An 18,244-nucleotide genomic window follows, 5' to 3' on the forward strand; every position below is an offset into this window, starting at 1 on the left:
TAATTTCTGTATTCTGGGTGTGAAGTTGTATTTGGGGATTGAACTTGGAGTTGACTTAGGAAGCTCTTGAAGGAGGTGTGATCTCTGCCATATGACTCTGCAGGCTCAGCAGAGGCTTGGGCTGGATCTTGGTTCCCCAGAACCAACAGGCCTGCTCCTTTACAGACGGGGTACCGAGACCCAGGGCTGGACCTGCCCAAAGCTAACCACATGTATTGTGACCTAGCTCTATCCAAAGCCCTCGATGCGAGCTCTCAGCTCCCCACACCTGTGCCCATGTCAGAGGCAACCTTGGCCGTCTGTTTCCGCTCTCACACTGGTACAGCCTTTCCTTTGGTTTCACTTGGTGCGCACAAAGCAGAGGCTGGGGTCACTCAGCGGTTTATTCCATCAGGGTCTGGTGACACGGCGTGACCCAGGACAGCCCCTGTGCTCAGGCAGCAAACTGCCAGGCGGATGTGCTGAGAGCGGACGTGCAAGGAGACCAGTGGCTGGGAGTGACTAGCTGGTCTGCCAGCTAGGGGCTGGCCCGACCCATGTCCTCCCACCCCACCTACCTGCCGGCTGGGCTCTGCAAAAGCCTTTGATGTTGCAGAGCAAGTTTGGGAGGCTTCAGAGAAAGGAACAGTCAGCCAGCTGCCATGGGAGAACACGGAAGACTGTTCTGCCTACCTGCCAGAGTGTGATGATGGGTGTAGGCTGTGCTTCTGAAGGAAGCCCTCTCTTCTTGGGATGCACGAATTGGCAGGCTGTTGAGGCAGATGGGGTGTGGAGGTCCATCATGCACTCTTTGTTCATGTTTGTCTTTTTCAAAAGAAGAATGTTCTGTGTGTTCCCCCCAGTGCGGTGGTCTGCCTTGCTGTGACTTCTGTGACTGTAATTTCCTCACAGGCCACTGTCCACTTGCTGCGCTTGGAAGGTGTGGAACTGAACAACAGGGCCATCCCGCCTGAGGACTTGAGCCAACACCCAGCTGGCTATGTGCCTGAACCACCAGATAGCAATCCAGAGTGGATCACATACAGGTGGGTCGGAGTCCCAGCCACCCTGTAGACCAGCGGTTCTCAACCTGAAGGTCGAAACCCCTCTGGGGTCACATATCTGATATCCTGCATATCAGTTGTTTTTATACTACAGTTCACAACAGTAGCAAAATCATTCTGAAGTAGCAATGAAATAATTTTATGGTTGGGGGGGTCACCACAACATGAGGAACTGTGTGAAAGGTTCACCGCAGTTGGAAGGTTGAGGACCACTGCTCTGGACCAAGGGTTGAAGAACTGATTCATTTGCCCAGACCCAGTTGTGGATGAAGCAGGATATACATGTTAGAGCCTAGGCTGTTTGTGAGCCATGGCTAAGAGTGGCTTGGACAAATCCAACAACTGTAAAACAAAATAGAAGACGTCGCATGAGGGGAGCAGCGCCAAGTTAGTCTCTCTGGATCCTGGGTCCCTGGCCTATGCAGACCGCCGGAAACACCCTCCAGACCTCGGTGGAGATGACCCAGGGAGCCCACACCCACTTCTGCAGTGGCGTTTGGGATGGGGAAGGCGGAGGCCGGATGTGGAGCTGACTGCTGCCCCGTGTGTGTGTGTTCTTTCAGAACCTGGATAGAAAGCCTGTCACAGTACGCCATGAGCAACTGGCTGCGCGCTGCAGAGATTGGACAGGAGATAGGGGAATCCTGGATCGTGCAGAACGCCGTGGTCTACGTTTTGAACCACAACCGTCATCTCATCTTGGCCGGGAGGCAGAAGGAGCTGGTGGATTCCCTGTGTCACCTCCTCAACACCCTCAAGGCCACTGACTACAAAGGGTGGGTGTGGGCGCCACACCTGTTTCTGTTTGGGAGTCATCGCTGTGGGCTCAGGCATGACCGTTGTGGGGGCAGTGAGTTGAGAGGCTGGTAGGCGTGGGTAAGACCTGTACGTGGAGGAGGCACCCAGCCTGCACTTGGATGACACGGCCTCCATGACCCACGATACCCACAGCAGCTTCACTGCCCTCTGCCGGCTCTGCTCCAACAAGCCATCAAAGGTCAGAGGTCAGCGGAGGCCCAGGCAGTCTGTGAAGTAGCTCAGTGGTCATCCCACCTTGGGCTAGGGATGGGGAGAGGGTGGGACTCCATGACTATGTGTTTCTTATCCAGGTGAACAAGAACTTAGATTAATGTTTCCCCAGCAGACATTAGAAGTCTGAAAGCATCAGGTTAGGTTGGGTTTGAGGCTTGCCTGGTCTACACAGTGAGTTCCAGGCCAACCAGGGCAACATAGTGAAAACCTGTCAAGAAGGAAAGAAAAAAAAGAAAGGGAGGGAGGGAGGGAGGGGAAATGAGCTACTGCTCCGGGGCACTCACCCAAGGTCTATGCTAAACCTCAGCCATCCCCTCACCTTGACTGGGAGGCGGAAGGAGCTGGTGTGGTGTGGTGTGGTGCTGTGAGGTTCCGCATGGGGCTAAGCTCCGCCCTGCCCTGGCTGTCACAGTTCTCTTGTCACACCCTCCAGGGACCCCGTTATGCTCGTCATGCTCTGTGACGCCCTGGCTCGGGGCCTGATCATCAGCTGGATTCCCATCCAGACACCCGAAAAGTTGAAAAGGAACATGCGCCCTAACTTAGTTCATGTTCCGCTCGAGTCATCGGCCTCACCTGAGATCCGAGCGGCGCTGGAGGTACTCCACCTTGCAGTCCAGGGATGGGCCATCGGGTGGGCCATGGGTGGACTTGATGCCCGGGAATGGAGAGCCATGGGGAAGGGCAGAGGAAGGAGGGCTCAAGGACCCCTCTTAGATTTGCCTCATGGCGAAGACACCCTTGTTTTAGGTCTGTGAGTTCGCACTCAACCTCACTAATGGGAACGTGCCGGAGGACGTCGTCCCCACCAGTGTGCGGCAGCATCTCATCTCCACCTGGGTGAAGGCCAAGCAGCTACTGCAGCAGCAGATTGGGCAGCGACTGGGCACTGATGAACAGGTGGGTGCTGAGGGCACCCTGGGGGGTTGGGACGCACAGACTGCCTTTCCCTGGTGTTCTCATTATGGTCTTAAATGTGGCCACAGTTGCTGGAATGGGGGGTGTTCCCACCTAGTAAAGCCTGAGGTTGTTCTCTACCGTTACCAAGACTGCCGCTTTTGAGAGTCACGGTAAAAGGTCTCCACTAGGTCTGAGCTCTGGACCTCTGGGGTGCCGCCCGTTCTCACTGCCACTCATTGACAGAGCCGTCGCTTTGACAGGTCACCAGTCCACCCCCAGCACAAAACCTACCGGAACAGGGTCTGGGAAGGAGACAGGAACAGCATGAACTCAAGAACCCCCGCCATGACCCTGACCCTGCAGCAAGTCCGTCATTACGCATTGCTAGAGGGAGGGAGCAGGGGAGGGCCTAGGCAGGGATGTTTATACTGGGCCAGACAGAAGGGGTTGATGGGACATTCCCATACCAGTAACTTCCTTACCAGGGCTCAGCAGCCTTCTCCCTCTAGAAAGCCCTCCTTAGAGGTCAGACAATACTGTCTTCAAGGCTCAGGAATTTACAGACTTCATACCTTGTTACCTAAGAAGATGGTGCAGGTAGTGTTGATTCTTACCAAAACAGCCTAAGATATCAACACTCCACGTACTGCGGTCTGCCTGTCCCCGACACTAATGCTGCACATTGGTTATCTCAAAAAATGGTTCAGACAGCCACAGCTTTCCTTCCCTGTCTCCTGGGCAGCTGGACACTCAGCCCTTCTCTCCCTCCAGAGTACCAATGAGGACATCAACGCCATCACCAGAGTCCTTGTTGCCCTTGAGATGTACTCGTGCAACGGACTGGGCCTCATGGACTTCACTCTTCCCCCGCTAGCCCAGGTTGGTTTCCCCAGGTATCCCGAGAGGTAAGTCAACAGACTCCATCCGGGAAAGACGAGGAAGCCGAGGCCTAGGGTCCTCCTGCCCGAGGCAGTCAGAACTCAAACCCGCACCCACACTACAGCTTCCCTGGGTGGCCTTCCTGTGTCCTGCTTCATCCCAAGACCTCAGCACAGGCAGAGGCATAGAAGAGGACAAGTGTGCCTTGTGTGGTGGCTAGCCATGAGATAAGTGCGGCCAGGCCTCCCAGATTGGTGGTCTGTCTGGAACAGCATCTGCGTCGAAATCCATGGCTGCGTACATCGCAGGATGGGTGAAGCTCAGCAAGCTAGCAGCAAGGCCATCGTTGAGGGCCACTGTCACCAATGTGACATCCTTCTCCCTTTCTTCACGTGCCACGAAGGTGATGAAAATGGTTTCTGAGTGCAACTGGCCAGAACCCCTGGTGGAGCTGCAGACCCTGACGCGCCTCACCCACTTTGCCTATGTGGCCCATGACCATGAGATCACCATGGCATGTTCTCAGAACGCCACACAGATGGGCCTCAAGTACCTGAGGTCGTTTGGCAGGTAAGTGACCTCCACGACGGCATGCGTGCTAGAGGCACCCAGTAGCGTAAGCAGAGTGGGGAGCGTGTGCCCCGTGCCACAGGGCAGGGGCCGGAGACGCAGCCCTGCTGTGCAAGGGATAGTTGGCCGGAATCGGACTGCCATGACCCTTCATCTGCTGGCTGCGTGTGCTGCCGGGTGGCACAGCGAACAGCCCACGAAGCTGGGTATTAATGGGGACACAGAAGACACACGGGCCTGTTAGGAGGTATGTGCAGCAGCTATCTGTGTGTGATAGACAGATAGATAGGAGCTGATGGTTCTCTTAGGTGAGGCAGCTGTGATAAAATACCACAGCTGGGGAGGCCTAAGAAGTGGGGATTTGTTGTTCATGGCATAGAAGTTCATGGATGTCAAGTTCAGGGCATGGCAGGTGCTGTCTGGTGAATTGTCACTGCCTAGTTCAAAGATGGCCACTTCACAGGTGGAAGAGGAAAGACACACTTTTATCTTCCTTTACGGAGCAGGATTCCATCCTGAGGCTCCAACCACTACGCTTCACTGCCTTTATCTTCCAACAGCCCTTCTACTAACACCATCACCCAGGGAATCAGATGTCAGCATGTGACTTTAGGGAACATGCGTGGTTCTCAGATCAACCATGTTCCAATCCTGATGCAGACAGCTTTGTCCAAGTGATTTGGGGAGAAACAAGATGCATGAAATATAATCTCGATGCCCCTGGACAGGCCATCACCTGGCTTGTTGGATGGGAGACGGCTCCTCTGTCAGGTCTCCCATGGCAACTGCTGGAGATTGCCAGACACCAGGTGCATTAGTCGCCTTTCTTGTTGCCGTGAACTGATGAGAAGCAGTCCACGGGAGGAAAGGCTTATTCTGGTTCACGGTTTCCGGGTACAGTCCATTACGAAGGGAAGGCATGGCGGCAAGCTGCTGGAAGGCAGCTGAAGTGTGCGGCTGGGATCCCAAAAACACCACGTGTTTTATTTGGCAGAACAGGAAGCAGAGAGCAGACAGGGAGTAAAGCCAGGCCACAAAAACCTCATGGCCTGTCCTCAATGACTGGCTTCCTCTAGCGAGGAAGTACCACCTCTTAAAGGTCCCACAACCTCCCACAACAGTGCCTCCAGCTAGAAACCAGTGTTCAAACACGAGTCAGTGAGGGACATTTCTTGTTCTGCCTACAACACCAGTGAAGCACCAGAACACCCCGTCTTCCTTCATGGTTTCTACAATGTTCCACTGTGTTGATCCATGATCAGAAAACTTAAGTCTTTCCTTCTCCCTGAATATGGGCCTGTTGTAAAAGGCAATATTGTAACAAATGGCCATGCAGCCAATATTTTCCTCAGGGCTTTTCTTTTTGGCTTCTTTCCTGAGTTCAATTATCCTGAAAGATAAAGTCATAACCCAGGGTGCCTCCTTTGCCCAGCGGCCAGTTTGGTCAATGGTTACCAAATCCATAGAGTTCTTCCCCATGCCAATGTCTCCAGTCTTGGGCTGTGTCTACCAGCCTTGCTTTATGAGCCCTTGATGCACTCCTGGTGTGTTGGCAGTATTTATGGGGCACGTAACATACGCCTCATATGTGTCGGACCCCTATGAGGACAAGGCCAAGCATGTGTCTTGTTCACAGTGACAGCTCCAAGGCTATGTTCACACAACTGCTGAGAGTCTGAGAGTCAGCAGAGCCCCATGACCTGCAATGTCTGTAACCGAAGCATTCACATGTCCAGACCCCCCCCCTGCACGTGCAGGGGCAAGGACAGAGAATTAGTATTGAGGAGTAGGGTGCTGTTCCTATGACAAGCCTGACCATGTGTTTCAGGGGCCTTTAGAACTGTTTGTAGGAGGAATGTGGAAGCGTTCATAGCTGTAGGACTGAGAATGCCTAGAAATGCTCTAAGCAGAACTTAATGGACCATTTTGGTCAGAGTGTAGAAGAATGGATGCTGAGAGGGATGGGCAGGGAGGCCCCAGCTCATGAGCTTTTCAAGACGAAGAAGGGCTCTGGGGGACCTGGCCGCATTCCTGTCCTATTCCGGCAGAGAATCTGGCTGCTTTCCCCCGTGTCCTGATCATTTTAGTAAGGCTGAATTCAAAAGTAACGGAAAGTCCGTGGTAGCACAATGGCCAAGCTGTGGCATGGTTACTGGTCACTGTTCTTAGCCAGATCTACAGTGAGAAGGAGCAACAAGGTAAGAAAAGTGTGCAGTTTGGTGAGGAAAGGAGAGGCGGGCAGCAGGTTCCAAACTCGTAGATATGGTGGTCAGAGCAAAGCAGACGTGTTCTCAGTGAAATTGGTGCCATGGAGAGAAGCCTGAAGTTCTGTACTGAGATCGCAGGACAGGTGCCTCTGAAATGCAAATTCATTTGAAAAGAGAAAGAAAATGACACACAAAGTTTTCTCTGCTCAAAAACAGCTGCCTAGGGAAATCTTTTCCCAGACTCAGCCAGGGTACAGACACCACCACAGCTATGGTAGAAGGGGACCTAACTATATCTCAGGCTAACATCAGAACTTGGCGATGTCCACATGATACTGGTTTTGTAGGCAGGCAAAATGCAAGAGTGAGAGATTTGCAGAGGCTGACGTCCAAGTTCTGGGACGCCATTAGGGCCACACAGTGTGTGACAGAGTCGTGTCTCCTGAAGGGAAATGCTGAGAGGCCATCCCATGGAATGTGGAAATGTTGCTTCAGTTGCAGTAGGGACCCTGGGATGTTGGAGTTGCCCGGATCACAGGAACCTACTGAGGAACGCTGTAGCATAGAGTGGAGCTAGCCTGAGAGAGAAGCTACATGTATCGCAGGTGGCGGAATTGGAGGTTTGGGCCCCTTGGCGCTGCTGAGCCCATATGACTCCATTATGAGGATAATTCCAGATGCTGAGTGTGAGCTGCAGGGTTTGGCGGTGCTCCGCTGAGTCTGTCTCTCTCTGACTGTGTTTCTTTGGGGATGTTTGCTCTGTCTCATTGTCTATCGGAAGTTTGTAACTTTTAGATTGTATTTTATAGGGACTCGTAAGTGAGAGATTGCCGGAGTCTCAGAAGAGATTTGGGGCTTTTGAAGCATTGATCTGGTTAAAACTATGAGGACTTTGGAAGTTAGAATGGCTTCATTTTCCATCATGAGATGGCCATGAGACTGGGGGGCCCGTGATGTGCGAACTCAAGGGGAATAGGAGATAGCTTTATTCTGAGCCCCATGTGAGTGGCCATGGCCTGGGAACAGGCTCCAGGTCAAATCGCTCTGAATGATATGTTCTTCCTTGAAAGCACTTGCATTGTGTTAGTCACAGAACAAAAGCAAATCCTAAATCAACGTATTGACTGAACACACTGGTGGGGACATCAGGAAAGCAGGTTACAGCAAAGCAAGGAACTCTGCTCTCTGAAGACACTCTTCACGTTTGGGTGGGCAGAATCCAGTGTCTTTTATATTAGTACATTTCAAAGGTTCACCTATAGTTGGAGCATGCTAAGTCAAGTACCAAGATGGCAAATGAATGGCTATTAAGAGGACTAAAGGTAGCCCAGGATGATTTTGACTTTGGATCTGCAGCATTCCAAGTCTCTACAAGCGTGATGTTCTAACCTGTCAGTCCTATAGAATCTTTAACTTTTTTCCCCCTTGAAACTTCAGTTCACAGGTGGGATATTATAGCTTAAAGTGATGTGTTTGGGTGTCAAGGTGACAACCGGTAGGATTGTCATGGTTAATTTACTTCAATTGCCAGCTTGATTGTATTAAGAGGCACCTAAGGCATTAATGAGGCAGACCTCCGGGGATGTCCTTGAGGGTATTCTCAAACAGGTTTAACAGGAGAGGAAAACTCATTTTGAATGTGGGTGGCATCACTCCTTGGGCTGGGGACATAGACAGAATTACAACGGAGGGCGGGGGAGGAAGCCAGTGGCTCACCAGTGTTCATCTCTCTCAGTTTTCTGGTTGGGGTCAGATCCGTGTGACCAGCTGCCTCCTCCTCCTGCCTTCCCTGCCATTGCATGAATTATACACATTAGTGATAAACTGAGTCACCAACTCTGAGGCATCAGTATCACATTAAAGGAAGAAAGAAAAGCACCTCCCCTTGGGGTCATTTAACCAAGAGCAAATTCAGATTTGAGTTCTCTGCTTCATGCTCCCTGTGTCTTCTGCCCTCTCTCTGTCTGGTGCACGAGTCTGAATCTGTGCCTGCATGAAGACTGCCTGTCCCCCGGTATCCATCTGTTCTGTCTGGCTTCCCTCTGTCTTTATTGAACAGCACAGAGAGCGCCACCTGGGGAAAGAATAGGATGCTTTACAGAAATCTTTAACAGAATTTTACAAGGGATCAGGTGTTACTTGAATGTTAAAGGGTCTTTTAATAAAAATCCGGAGCCAGATATTGGGGTAAACACTGAAAGATCAGAGAAAACAAAGGAACAAGCCACCTCTTACCTCTAGGACTCCTCAGCCTGAAAAGCCTCTAACTGAAAGGGAGGCTTCTGCTGAAAAGCCTTTAGTTCCTGTCTCCTTCCGCCTTATATACTTTTCTCCACCCACTCATCAATCACTTTCTGGGACTAAAGGCATGTGTGCTTCCCAGTACTAGAATTAAAGGTGTGTGCCACCACTGCCTGGCTCTGTTTTCTCTCCTAGACTGAATCAATTTCATGTAGTCCAGGGTGGCTTTGAACTCACAGAGCTCCAGATGGGTCTTTGCCTCGCAAGTGCTAGGGAGGTGTGTGCCACCAATGCCTGGCCTCTATGTTTAATCTGGTGGCTTGGACTATTCTCTGATCTTCAGGCAAATTTTATTAGGGTACACAATATATCACCACAATCAGGGCTCTGGTTCCAACTGGCCCAGACAACAGACATCATTGTTTATCAATTAATATCCACAAATGGTGGCTTTCGACCTTTATCATAGATTTTAGAAGTGGCTTTCAACCTCTGTATTTGCTGCTTTCAGCAAATGATACACATGCATTGTCTGGGTCAGGGACATGGAAGAGTACATAACTCAAGAATACAGTTATGCATTAACTTAGGTTGGAAAAGTTGACTTCATGAAAAATCCAAGGCAAGTAAGGTTGATTGTTACATTGTTCTCTTAAAAGCAGGTTTAAAAAAAAAAGCTTAAGTACACAGTGGGACAGCAGTCTTAAATCTTAAGTGACCTCACAGTGGTTAAGGCTGCCTGTGAGGTCCCGCAAAAGTTCCAGTCTCTTAGAATAGAAGAGATATGTTCATAAGTCTGCGTCGCACACACCATGGTGGACTATATTCCCTCAAATGTAAACAAAAGAAGCCCTTCCCTCCTTAAATTCTTCTTATCAGCAGTCTGGTTACAGCCACAAGAAACGTGACTAAACCAATGTCTTCTGGTGCCCTGGCCTCAGCGGGCAGGACCTCTACCACTGAATCGTCTCACCCACACTAATCTCGCTCTTACTTAGATCCAATAGTGAGTTGGAAGGGGAGGTTGGAGGGCGGAGTAGCTGAAGTCCACTTACCGTAGGCTCTTCAGGGAAGACGGACAAGGCCCCAAAGCGGGGGCCAGGAACATGAGGTGACTACAGATTAGAAGTCACACCCTGTAGGGTCAGGCAAGAGCTGGCAGAGGTGGTCATATTCAACCCCGTGCAAGACCCTGTCAATCACTCAAACGTTATCCTTAGAAGAAATAAACAAATTGGGCATCTTTGCAGAAAGGGTTGCTGTGTGCTGATTGTGCTACTGTACACACCACTCCCTGCTTGGGCACAAGAAGAGAGCTGTGCACAGCACCAGGCCGGACCATCATACTCTTCCATCTGTGATCCTAAATCAAATCCAGTTTATAAAGGAAAGCCCTGGAATAAATAAAGTAGAGATGCCCGTGCATACAAACAGCAATAGGAAACCTAGAGGCTGTAATGTTCCTCACTAGGTCCTCTGAAGATCTTTTGCAGACCGATGTTGCCCCCTCCTGGTGACTGCTGTCACTGCACCCTGCTGGCTGCAAGGGTCAAAATTTCCAACTGTCACTCCCCACGCTAGGGTCACATCCTTCTTTACACCAGCCTACCACCTATGAAGAGGGGTTTAATTACCACCCAGCCTCCATTTACCTTCAGACCACAACTTCCCACCGTACAGCAGGTCCCGAGGCTAAGGGTCAGATGCACCTTCTTCCGCTGGCTCCTTGGAGCACACTTGGCTGTTGGCTCCAGCAAGCAGGTGGTGCTTGTCTTCTAGAGCCCCGGGTCCCAAAGGAAATGTTTCCAGAACAAGTATGTCACTCACAGAATAAAATCTGTGCTGCTGAGCTGAGCAGCTGGAACACGCCCTCCCCCTCCCACCCCACCCCACCCCACCCCACCTCCCACTCTGCATGTGCCCAGACCACAGCTGTACCAGGTTTGAGAACCAGGGGAGTGTCTGGGGAGCGACGGTGCCGCTCTGATATGGTGCTGCAGGCCGGTGTGCCCCTCTGAGTGAAGAGGGCAGAGGGCCTGGGACAAGACTTTCTGCCCAGGAAACAGAGTCCAGCTGAAGACAGAACCCAACAGATAGTTCTACTGGCCCGTGGATGGATGGAAACCCACCTCAAACAAGTGGCTAAGAGCCAGTTAAGGAAGCTGTCTCATGGTTCTGTGGGTCCACTGGACTCTGACAATTAGTTCTGATTTGGGGTCTCTCATAAGGGTCCTAGAGTGCCCATCAGTCAGGCACCCGCAGAGCTGGTTCCCACATCCCCTCAAGTTCTCTGTGGGTGGGCATCTCCATCTCCAGGAACAGCCATGGGCACTGAGAGACCATCCCCTCAATGAATGTCCAAGATGCCCAGGCCAGATGTGGGCATCTTAGCTCAGTGGCAAAGAAGGTCTCAGGAGGTGGAATCACTTGCCCTGTATCATCTGTCAGCTGGGCAGGTCCCTAGGGCACAGGGTGGGGTGGTAACGCACCTCCGTCTTTGGAAGCACTTGCAGGGCCGTGGCTGAAGAGACGGCATTAGCAGTGAGTAGAGCCCAGCATGCACCACTTCCCACCTCTCCCCTAAACCACGCTGTGCCCTCTCCAGGACCGATGTCAAGCTGGCAGCAGAAATGCTGTGTACTGTGTCCTGCATCCAGGGCCGCAGCATCATGGAAAACTTGAAGGGCAGGAAGCAGCTACGGCTAGCAGCAGCCAAGGCCTTTATAGAGAGTGCCAGGTATGCAACTGGGGGATGCGCTGGCAATGTGTGTATCTAGGGGGAGAAACTGGTGTGGTGCCACAGTGATGCTGGTGGGGGCATTCCCAAGTCTCAGGGAAGGAACTGGGTGGTACCAGTAAGCCCCCGGCTACATCCTGCCATGCAGCCAAGCTCACAGATGCCAGGGCATCCAAGGGCAGTACTGGAGCTGTGAGCTAAGTGGATGCCGAGGCTGTCTGGAGGGTCCCTAAGCATGCAGGGGCCTAAGTAGCAGGGGGCAGGTAGACACAGCAAGAGCCAGGCCAGAAGTGCCGATCATTGCCCTGTGATATGGGCAGCACCTGGCCCAAACAGTTTGCCAAGGAGGAGGAGGTATGGCAGCCTTACTCTCCCACGGTGCCTGCTATACAGAACCAAAGCTGTACCACCCTGATTGCACGCCTTCCCTACGAAGTCCAGAAACTTCTGGATTGGATGTACCCAGGGAAAGGTGTAGTCAAGCAGGCTGAGCAGCCTACATAACTTTAGACAAGGCATGTCATTTCAGGTTTGGGGGCCTGGCAGACAACAGTTCCCTGGTGATGACGGCCGCCCGTCACTACTGGAACACATGGCTCCCGCTTCTGTCCTCACCAAGCAACAGGAAAAAGGCCAAGGGATCCCTCCAGAGAATCATCAACATCATCAACAAGACAGAGACCAAGAAGCAGGTGCCAGGGGGACACAGGCTAGGGTCCTGGGAGCCCTTACCCTCAGGCCTGACCAGACTCACAGGAAAAGAGAGCCTCACAGGGCTCCCACAGAGTTTGACTGCCTTAGGGGCTGCCTTGATTGGGATATGGCCCCTGTGGGACATGACTTTCACTGAACACGGCCCCCATGGGACATGGCTTCCATAGGATATGACCCCCAACAAGACATGACCCACATTGGGCATGACCTCTACCAGACAGCATCTTCACAACTTCTCCTGCTGGGCAGCACAGCATTCTCCAGATCCCAGAGAGGTCGGAGGGAGGTTCCTGGCCAACCTCAGTGGTGGCCTCTAACCTCCCATCTCCCAGTCTAGAATCTTCTCCCATTCCCTCTTCATTTTAAACAACTTTGAAACAGAAGATTTCCCCTGATCTCAGTTAATCTCTTTCCTCTCCGGTTTAGGGTTTTGTTTGTTCTTTTACTGTTGTCTGGAGAATGAAAGGCAGATTACTGATTTGAGATCTTTCTTCTGTATTGGCAGTGTTCACAGCTGTTAGCTGGCCTCTGGGCATTGCTTACACTATGTCCCAATGTTTATTTCTATATTTTTATTCCACTGATTGAACATCATTGAAAAAACTAGATTATGTTGAGGAAGTAGTGCTGTATATGTGTGTATAATGTGGGCTGTGTGGGATACGTGACGTGTGTGTGTGTATGTGTGTGTGTTGTGCTATGTTGTGGTATTTTGTATGGTATGCAGTGTGTATTGTATGAAGCATGGGTGGCATGGTGGGGTGTGTTTGTATGTATGGCATAGTGTTTGATGTATACATATGGTATGGCATGTGTTAGGTATAATATATGTGTGTGTGCGCGCGCGTGCGGTGTGTTGGTTACAATTTGGTATTGTGGTGTGGTATATGTGTGATATCATATGTATATGGTTATGTAGTATTGTACTATGGTGTGTATGGAATGTTGTGTATAGTATGAGAGTGTGTGGTATGGTGTGGTGTGCTGTGGAATTATGTATGTATGGTATGGAAGGTTTTGGTGTGTATAGTATATGCGTGATATGGTCTACGTGTGGTATGGTGTGTGTATAATATGACACAGTGTGTTATGCATGTGTGGTATTGTGTGCATGTGGCATGTATGGTGTATGTGCTTAACATTTTGTGACTTGATAGTTCTGACATTTTGCTGTGATTTCTGTCTTTCATTTGTTTGTTTTTACGATACTAACGAGAAACAAGATGGAGGAACAATCAGTCCCCTCCAACATGTGCCTTTTGTTTGTTTCACTTAAGGAGACAGAGAAAACACTGCTTCTGCACCAGTGGCCAACAGCTGATTTCCAGGGCGGGGGGACATTATCTGAAGGCCAGTTCCTTCCAGGTGGGTAGCTGTGGGCCAGTGGGAAAGGGAGTTCTGGAAATTAGTGTACTCCATGTTTTACATGCTGTGTCCTTACACGAGGCACCGCCGTCATGACTATGTCCATTTGCTTCCCGCTGGATGTTTTCCCATAAGAGCCTACGGAAGCCTGCTCTGCAGAGAGAGCACCCAGGGTCCTCCATCCTGCCTGTGTGGAGAGCCTTCATAGCCTACCCTTGGCTGTGCTGATAAATGAGTCTCCTCCTCCTCCTCTTCTTCCTCCTCCTCTTCTTCTCAGTTTTTCTGTCTAGTCCTGCCTCTCTTGGACCTCTCTTCGTAGACCAGACTGTCCTCAAACTCACAGAGATCTGTCTGCCTCTGCCTCCCAAGTGCCAGGATTAAAAGTGTGCGTCACCAACACCTGGCTTCATGTCATCTTAATCATACGTTCCACCATAAACATTTGGAGATGCACTCCTCGGCAGAATGATGAAAAGAAACACTCTAACCACAGACCAGCAGAACTATGTTCAGTACCATTTCAAGTTTTCGAAAAGGATAATTTTCTTCTCATGATAAGATTCTCTGTCACTGGGTGGTAGTGCATGCCTTTAATCCAAGCCCTTAGGAGGCAGAGGCAGGCAGATCTGAGTTTGAGGCCAGCCTGGTCTACAGAGCAAGTTCCAGAACAGTCAGGGCTACACAGAGAAACTCTGGCTGGAAACAAATAAAACAAACAAAAATCAAGAGCCCTGTGTGTATTTGGCAGCTCTTCAGCACTGTGAGATAGAATAGTGGACCCTGCCTTGAGCATGTTAGAGTCTACTCACAGGTAAAATTTACTTAAAATTAACAAAAGTATGGCCATGTGTAAGCAAACATAGCACGCTGAACCCCCAGAGTTTAGACTATTAACAAACATTTCAAGAAAAACAATACAGATAACGTAGTCTGCAAAGCAGGGCTGCCTCAGACTCCAGGGGGATGCGGGGACTAGTTGAGGCAGTTGGTTAACTATGGTGCCAGACAGAAGCTGGAATTCCAACTACTATCACCCAGGAAACCATTGTAAGCTAGGTCAGGAATTCCATGGCTTTAAAATTTTCCATTCTGTTGCTGGAGGGATGGATAGCTCAGCTGTCAAGAACACTTGATGTTCTTCCAGAGGACCCAGGTTTGATCCCCAGTACCCACACAGTGGTTCACAACCATCTGTAACTCCAGGGCATCTGATGCCCTTTTATGGCCTCCATGGGCATGGTCATACATGTGAAAAACCCATACACATAAACAAAACACCAACAACACCAACAACAAAAAACCCAACCCTCTCATTCTGGGCCAGGTGTGGTGTCATACACCTTTAATCCCAGCACTTGGGAGGTAGAAGCAGGCAAATTGCTGTGAGTTAGAAGTCAGCCTGGTCTCCATAGTGAGTTCTAGGCCAGCCAAAGCTACATAGTAAAACTTTCAAACAAACAACAACAAAATAACCTTCTAATCCAGATACACAACACCAGAAGGCAGAATCAGGCAAACAGAAATTCTGTAGAAAGAGGCACATTTTCAAACAGACAAAAAAAAAATTTACAACTGGTAAGAAAGGCAGAAAATTAAGGAATAACGATGTGGGAAATCCTCATATCCAGTGTGTCAGCTGTGGGAGGTCAAAGACCCATCAACTATTAGTGCTAGTCAGATGGTGCTTTGGCTCAGGGCTCGGCTCTCCCCAGCCTTGCTGCCTTTCCCCAGCATGCACTCTGAGCTTGTAACCAAGTCTCCATGTAAGGACAGTACTGAAAGGAAGTCCCCTGTCCCTGCTGCTGGTTGGCTGGGAGCTTTGGCAAGCAGGGTCTCTGCCCTAAGTCTTTTACCCATTGGTTGGTGTATGTACATGGTACCCTTCAATACACTCAACAAGGAACAAGATGTGGAGTTTGGGCTATGTAGGATGAGGAATGAGCCTGCACATAAGCATCCCTTCCGTTCCAGTGCAGCTGGCAGGTTCAGCGAACAAGCTCAGATAATAAAGGAACTATGGGGTCTCCAAGTACCCGAGGTTAGCCAGGTTTTCCAGCCTACTTTGGGTTAGGGGAAAGCTAGCAAAGCCACCCACCTGAGCAGTGCCTCAATGGTGTCGTCTCATGTGGCACGAACATGGGTGTGTTCAATCTTCGACGCAGCATCCCTATGCTAGAACACTCAGCGTGAGAACCCTGACAAAAGGAGAAGGAGGACCCTGATGACCATGGCCAGCAAGACCCGCCTTCACGCTCAGTGCCAGGGTTGGCCCTGAGGATGTGGGACAGATTTGGTGGCAAGGCCTGCAGCCTTCCCTGAATGTTACTGGGAACATGTAACATACAGAGGGAAGACAAGATTTTCATTTCCTCGTGGCCATGTTGTTTACTTTTAGATCAAAAGAAAAATAGCAGGCTTTCTGAGAAGAGAGAGGTCATGGGGACTCAGAAAAAACCGGGACCCTGGCCCTCAGACCCTGAGCTGGGCAACCAAGAGACTCCATGAGAGTTAGGGGGAAAGCCAGTGGAGGACATAAGTGGAGACCAGAGCAGGCACTTGGAGCTGGTTCCTTCAGACAGAGGAGTACCTGAACCACGGCCAGCGGGGTTTGGGGGATGGGGGTGGAGCTGCAGGCAGGGGCCACCCTGATCTACCCACAGCACTACAGGGCAGCTTCTAGCCTTCTGATACATAACTGCATGTGAACGGCAGACTGTGACACAGGGTGTGAGGGATCAGGGGTGTGGAGTCAGAGGTCAGAGGGCATCGAGTCCGTTGGCAAGGAGCTGGCTACCCAGTCCCCTTGACTCCCTCTCTTCTTTACCGCAGGGTCTGAGGATGACCTCACACTCCGCGCTGCGCTCTACAGCCTGCTCTTCCACAGCCACGCTGACCAGAACGACTGGGAGATGGGCCTCAAGGTGCTGGATGAGGCCGTCCAAGTGCTGCCGAGAACAGCCCACCGCCTGTGAGGGCCCTTACCCTGAGCGCCCCGCCATACCCTCTGTGCCCCTCAGCTGGGCTTCCCCATGGTCCCTTCCCACTAAAGGGCTTCAGCTCCCCAGGAGGAACCAAATATATGGCACAAAACCCCAGCTATGTCTCTATCTGGCCCCATCCCTGCCAACAGGAACGTGGGCAGCAGTAGTTCTGTGCGTCGTGTGTATGCTTCACGTTTTAGTATCTCAGCGGACCCGTCCTTCCCTATTCTTTAGCTTGATTTTCAAACATATGGTCATTGTGAAGGCCAAACTTGGCCAGAACTTTACCATGGAAATCCAGAAGTTCAAGGATGAGAGCGAAGATTATTTGGCACACATGTGGTACCGTCTGGCTCAGAACTCGAGGAACATCTGTGGGGAGCTCACCTGTTATCAAAATGCTATCCAGGCACTGCAGGTGTGTATGGTGTTCATGTTGGCGATGGTGGGGTGGATCTGTCTCTTGGTTACAGAGATAATCATATGAACAGCTTCAGATTTAGGGACTTACCGGGTCAGCTCAGAGGAAGCCACTGCGTAGTAAGCCCTGGCTGAGGCTGGAGACTCCCTTCTGCTGATTCGTCCCTTAGTCACCCATCTTGGAAAGGAGAGAGTGGGGAGAGCCCTGAGGCAAACGCCTGGGCTCCCTGGCTTGCTGAGTGAGCAGGACTCTGCTTGCAGCAGGCTGGGACAGGCAGGTCTTGTCCCCACTACCAAAATGCCAAAACAGACATCCCCTTCCGAGCACTTTAGTGGGAGGGCGCTCTGATTTCTGAGTCGATGACAGTGGTTCTCACGAGTGAGGCCCACACGGGGTGCCCTGGAGCCCTGAGTGTGGGACCAATGGTGTCCTGGGCCTCAGAATTGAAAAGTCTGAACTGTGAGGAACCACCTTGGAAGGCTGGTCTGTTTCCCAGGTATTGGTAAAATTATTTTGGCCACTCCACGTAGTTAAAAGGATATTTATAAATATCCAATGTCCAGGGTCCCGGCACAGAGAGAGTGCACGCTGGCCCATCCAGCTCTCGGGTCTCCAGGCGCCTCCCCTGGCCCCGCCTCGTAGGCGTGACAGTTGCCAGAGTCTCAATGGGGGTTGGAACTTCCAGATCCAAGCTGGAATGGCTACTCATTACACCCAGGCCCTAGCATATTCCTGTCGTGAGGTCCTGGGCCCTGCAAAGACCAGCTCTCAACAAGGGACCGAGGTCCGTCTCAGGGCATGGGCTGTGGCTGCAGAGGCCTGACACTAATGAATGCATTTAGCTCCTGCCTGGAGACCAAGTAACTGGTCATCCTCAAGTTTCCCTGCTGGGTTTCAGAGTCAGGCAATATGTGGGCATCTCGATGAGGGCACTGGAAGGGCAGTCCCCTGAGAAGGGGAAGCCGTCAGGCTGGCCTCGAGGAAGAGCAGAGAGCTCAACACATTCAGCTGGACACCGAAGGGATAGCTGTCTTCCCTGACCTTGAGTCTCATCTCTGAAATTTGTTTGTATGTACTTATTATTTAAATGTACTTGTGCATAAAATATGTGTGTGGTGTGTGTATATGTGTATGCATGCTCATGTGTGCAAATG

General features: G+C 51.0%; 1 protein-coding gene across 1 annotated transcript in view; it reads left to right on the plus strand.

Annotated features, from left to right (window-relative positions):
• The window catches only part of Cfap46 (cilia and flagella associated protein 46), a 92,229-nt gene that overhangs the window by 29,040 nt on the left and 44,945 nt on the right, over window positions 1-18,244 (plus strand). The window contains exons 17-27 of the mRNA XM_028869509.2: window positions 892-1,025; window positions 1,607-1,819; window positions 2,509-2,674; window positions 2,826-2,975; window positions 3,747-3,854; window positions 4,258-4,424; window positions 11,478-11,609; window positions 12,139-12,301; window positions 13,601-13,688; window positions 16,518-16,656; window positions 16,904-17,087. Coding sequence (XP_028725342.1) covers window positions 892-1,025; window positions 1,607-1,819; window positions 2,509-2,674; window positions 2,826-2,975; window positions 3,747-3,854; window positions 4,258-4,424; window positions 11,478-11,609; window positions 12,139-12,301; window positions 13,601-13,688; window positions 16,518-16,656; window positions 16,904-17,087 — 1,644 coding nt within the window. The remainder of the gene's footprint in view (window positions 1-891; window positions 1,026-1,606; window positions 1,820-2,508; window positions 2,675-2,825; window positions 2,976-3,746; window positions 3,855-4,257; window positions 4,425-11,477; window positions 11,610-12,138; window positions 12,302-13,600; window positions 13,689-16,517; window positions 16,657-16,903; window positions 17,088-18,244) is intronic.

The sequence above is a fragment of the Peromyscus leucopus genome, chromosome 1 (genome assembly GCF_004664715.2).
Source record: "Peromyscus leucopus breed LL Stock chromosome 1, UCI_PerLeu_2.1, whole genome shotgun sequence".
NCBI classification, from domain to species: domain Eukaryota; kingdom Metazoa; phylum Chordata; class Mammalia; order Rodentia; family Cricetidae; genus Peromyscus; species Peromyscus leucopus.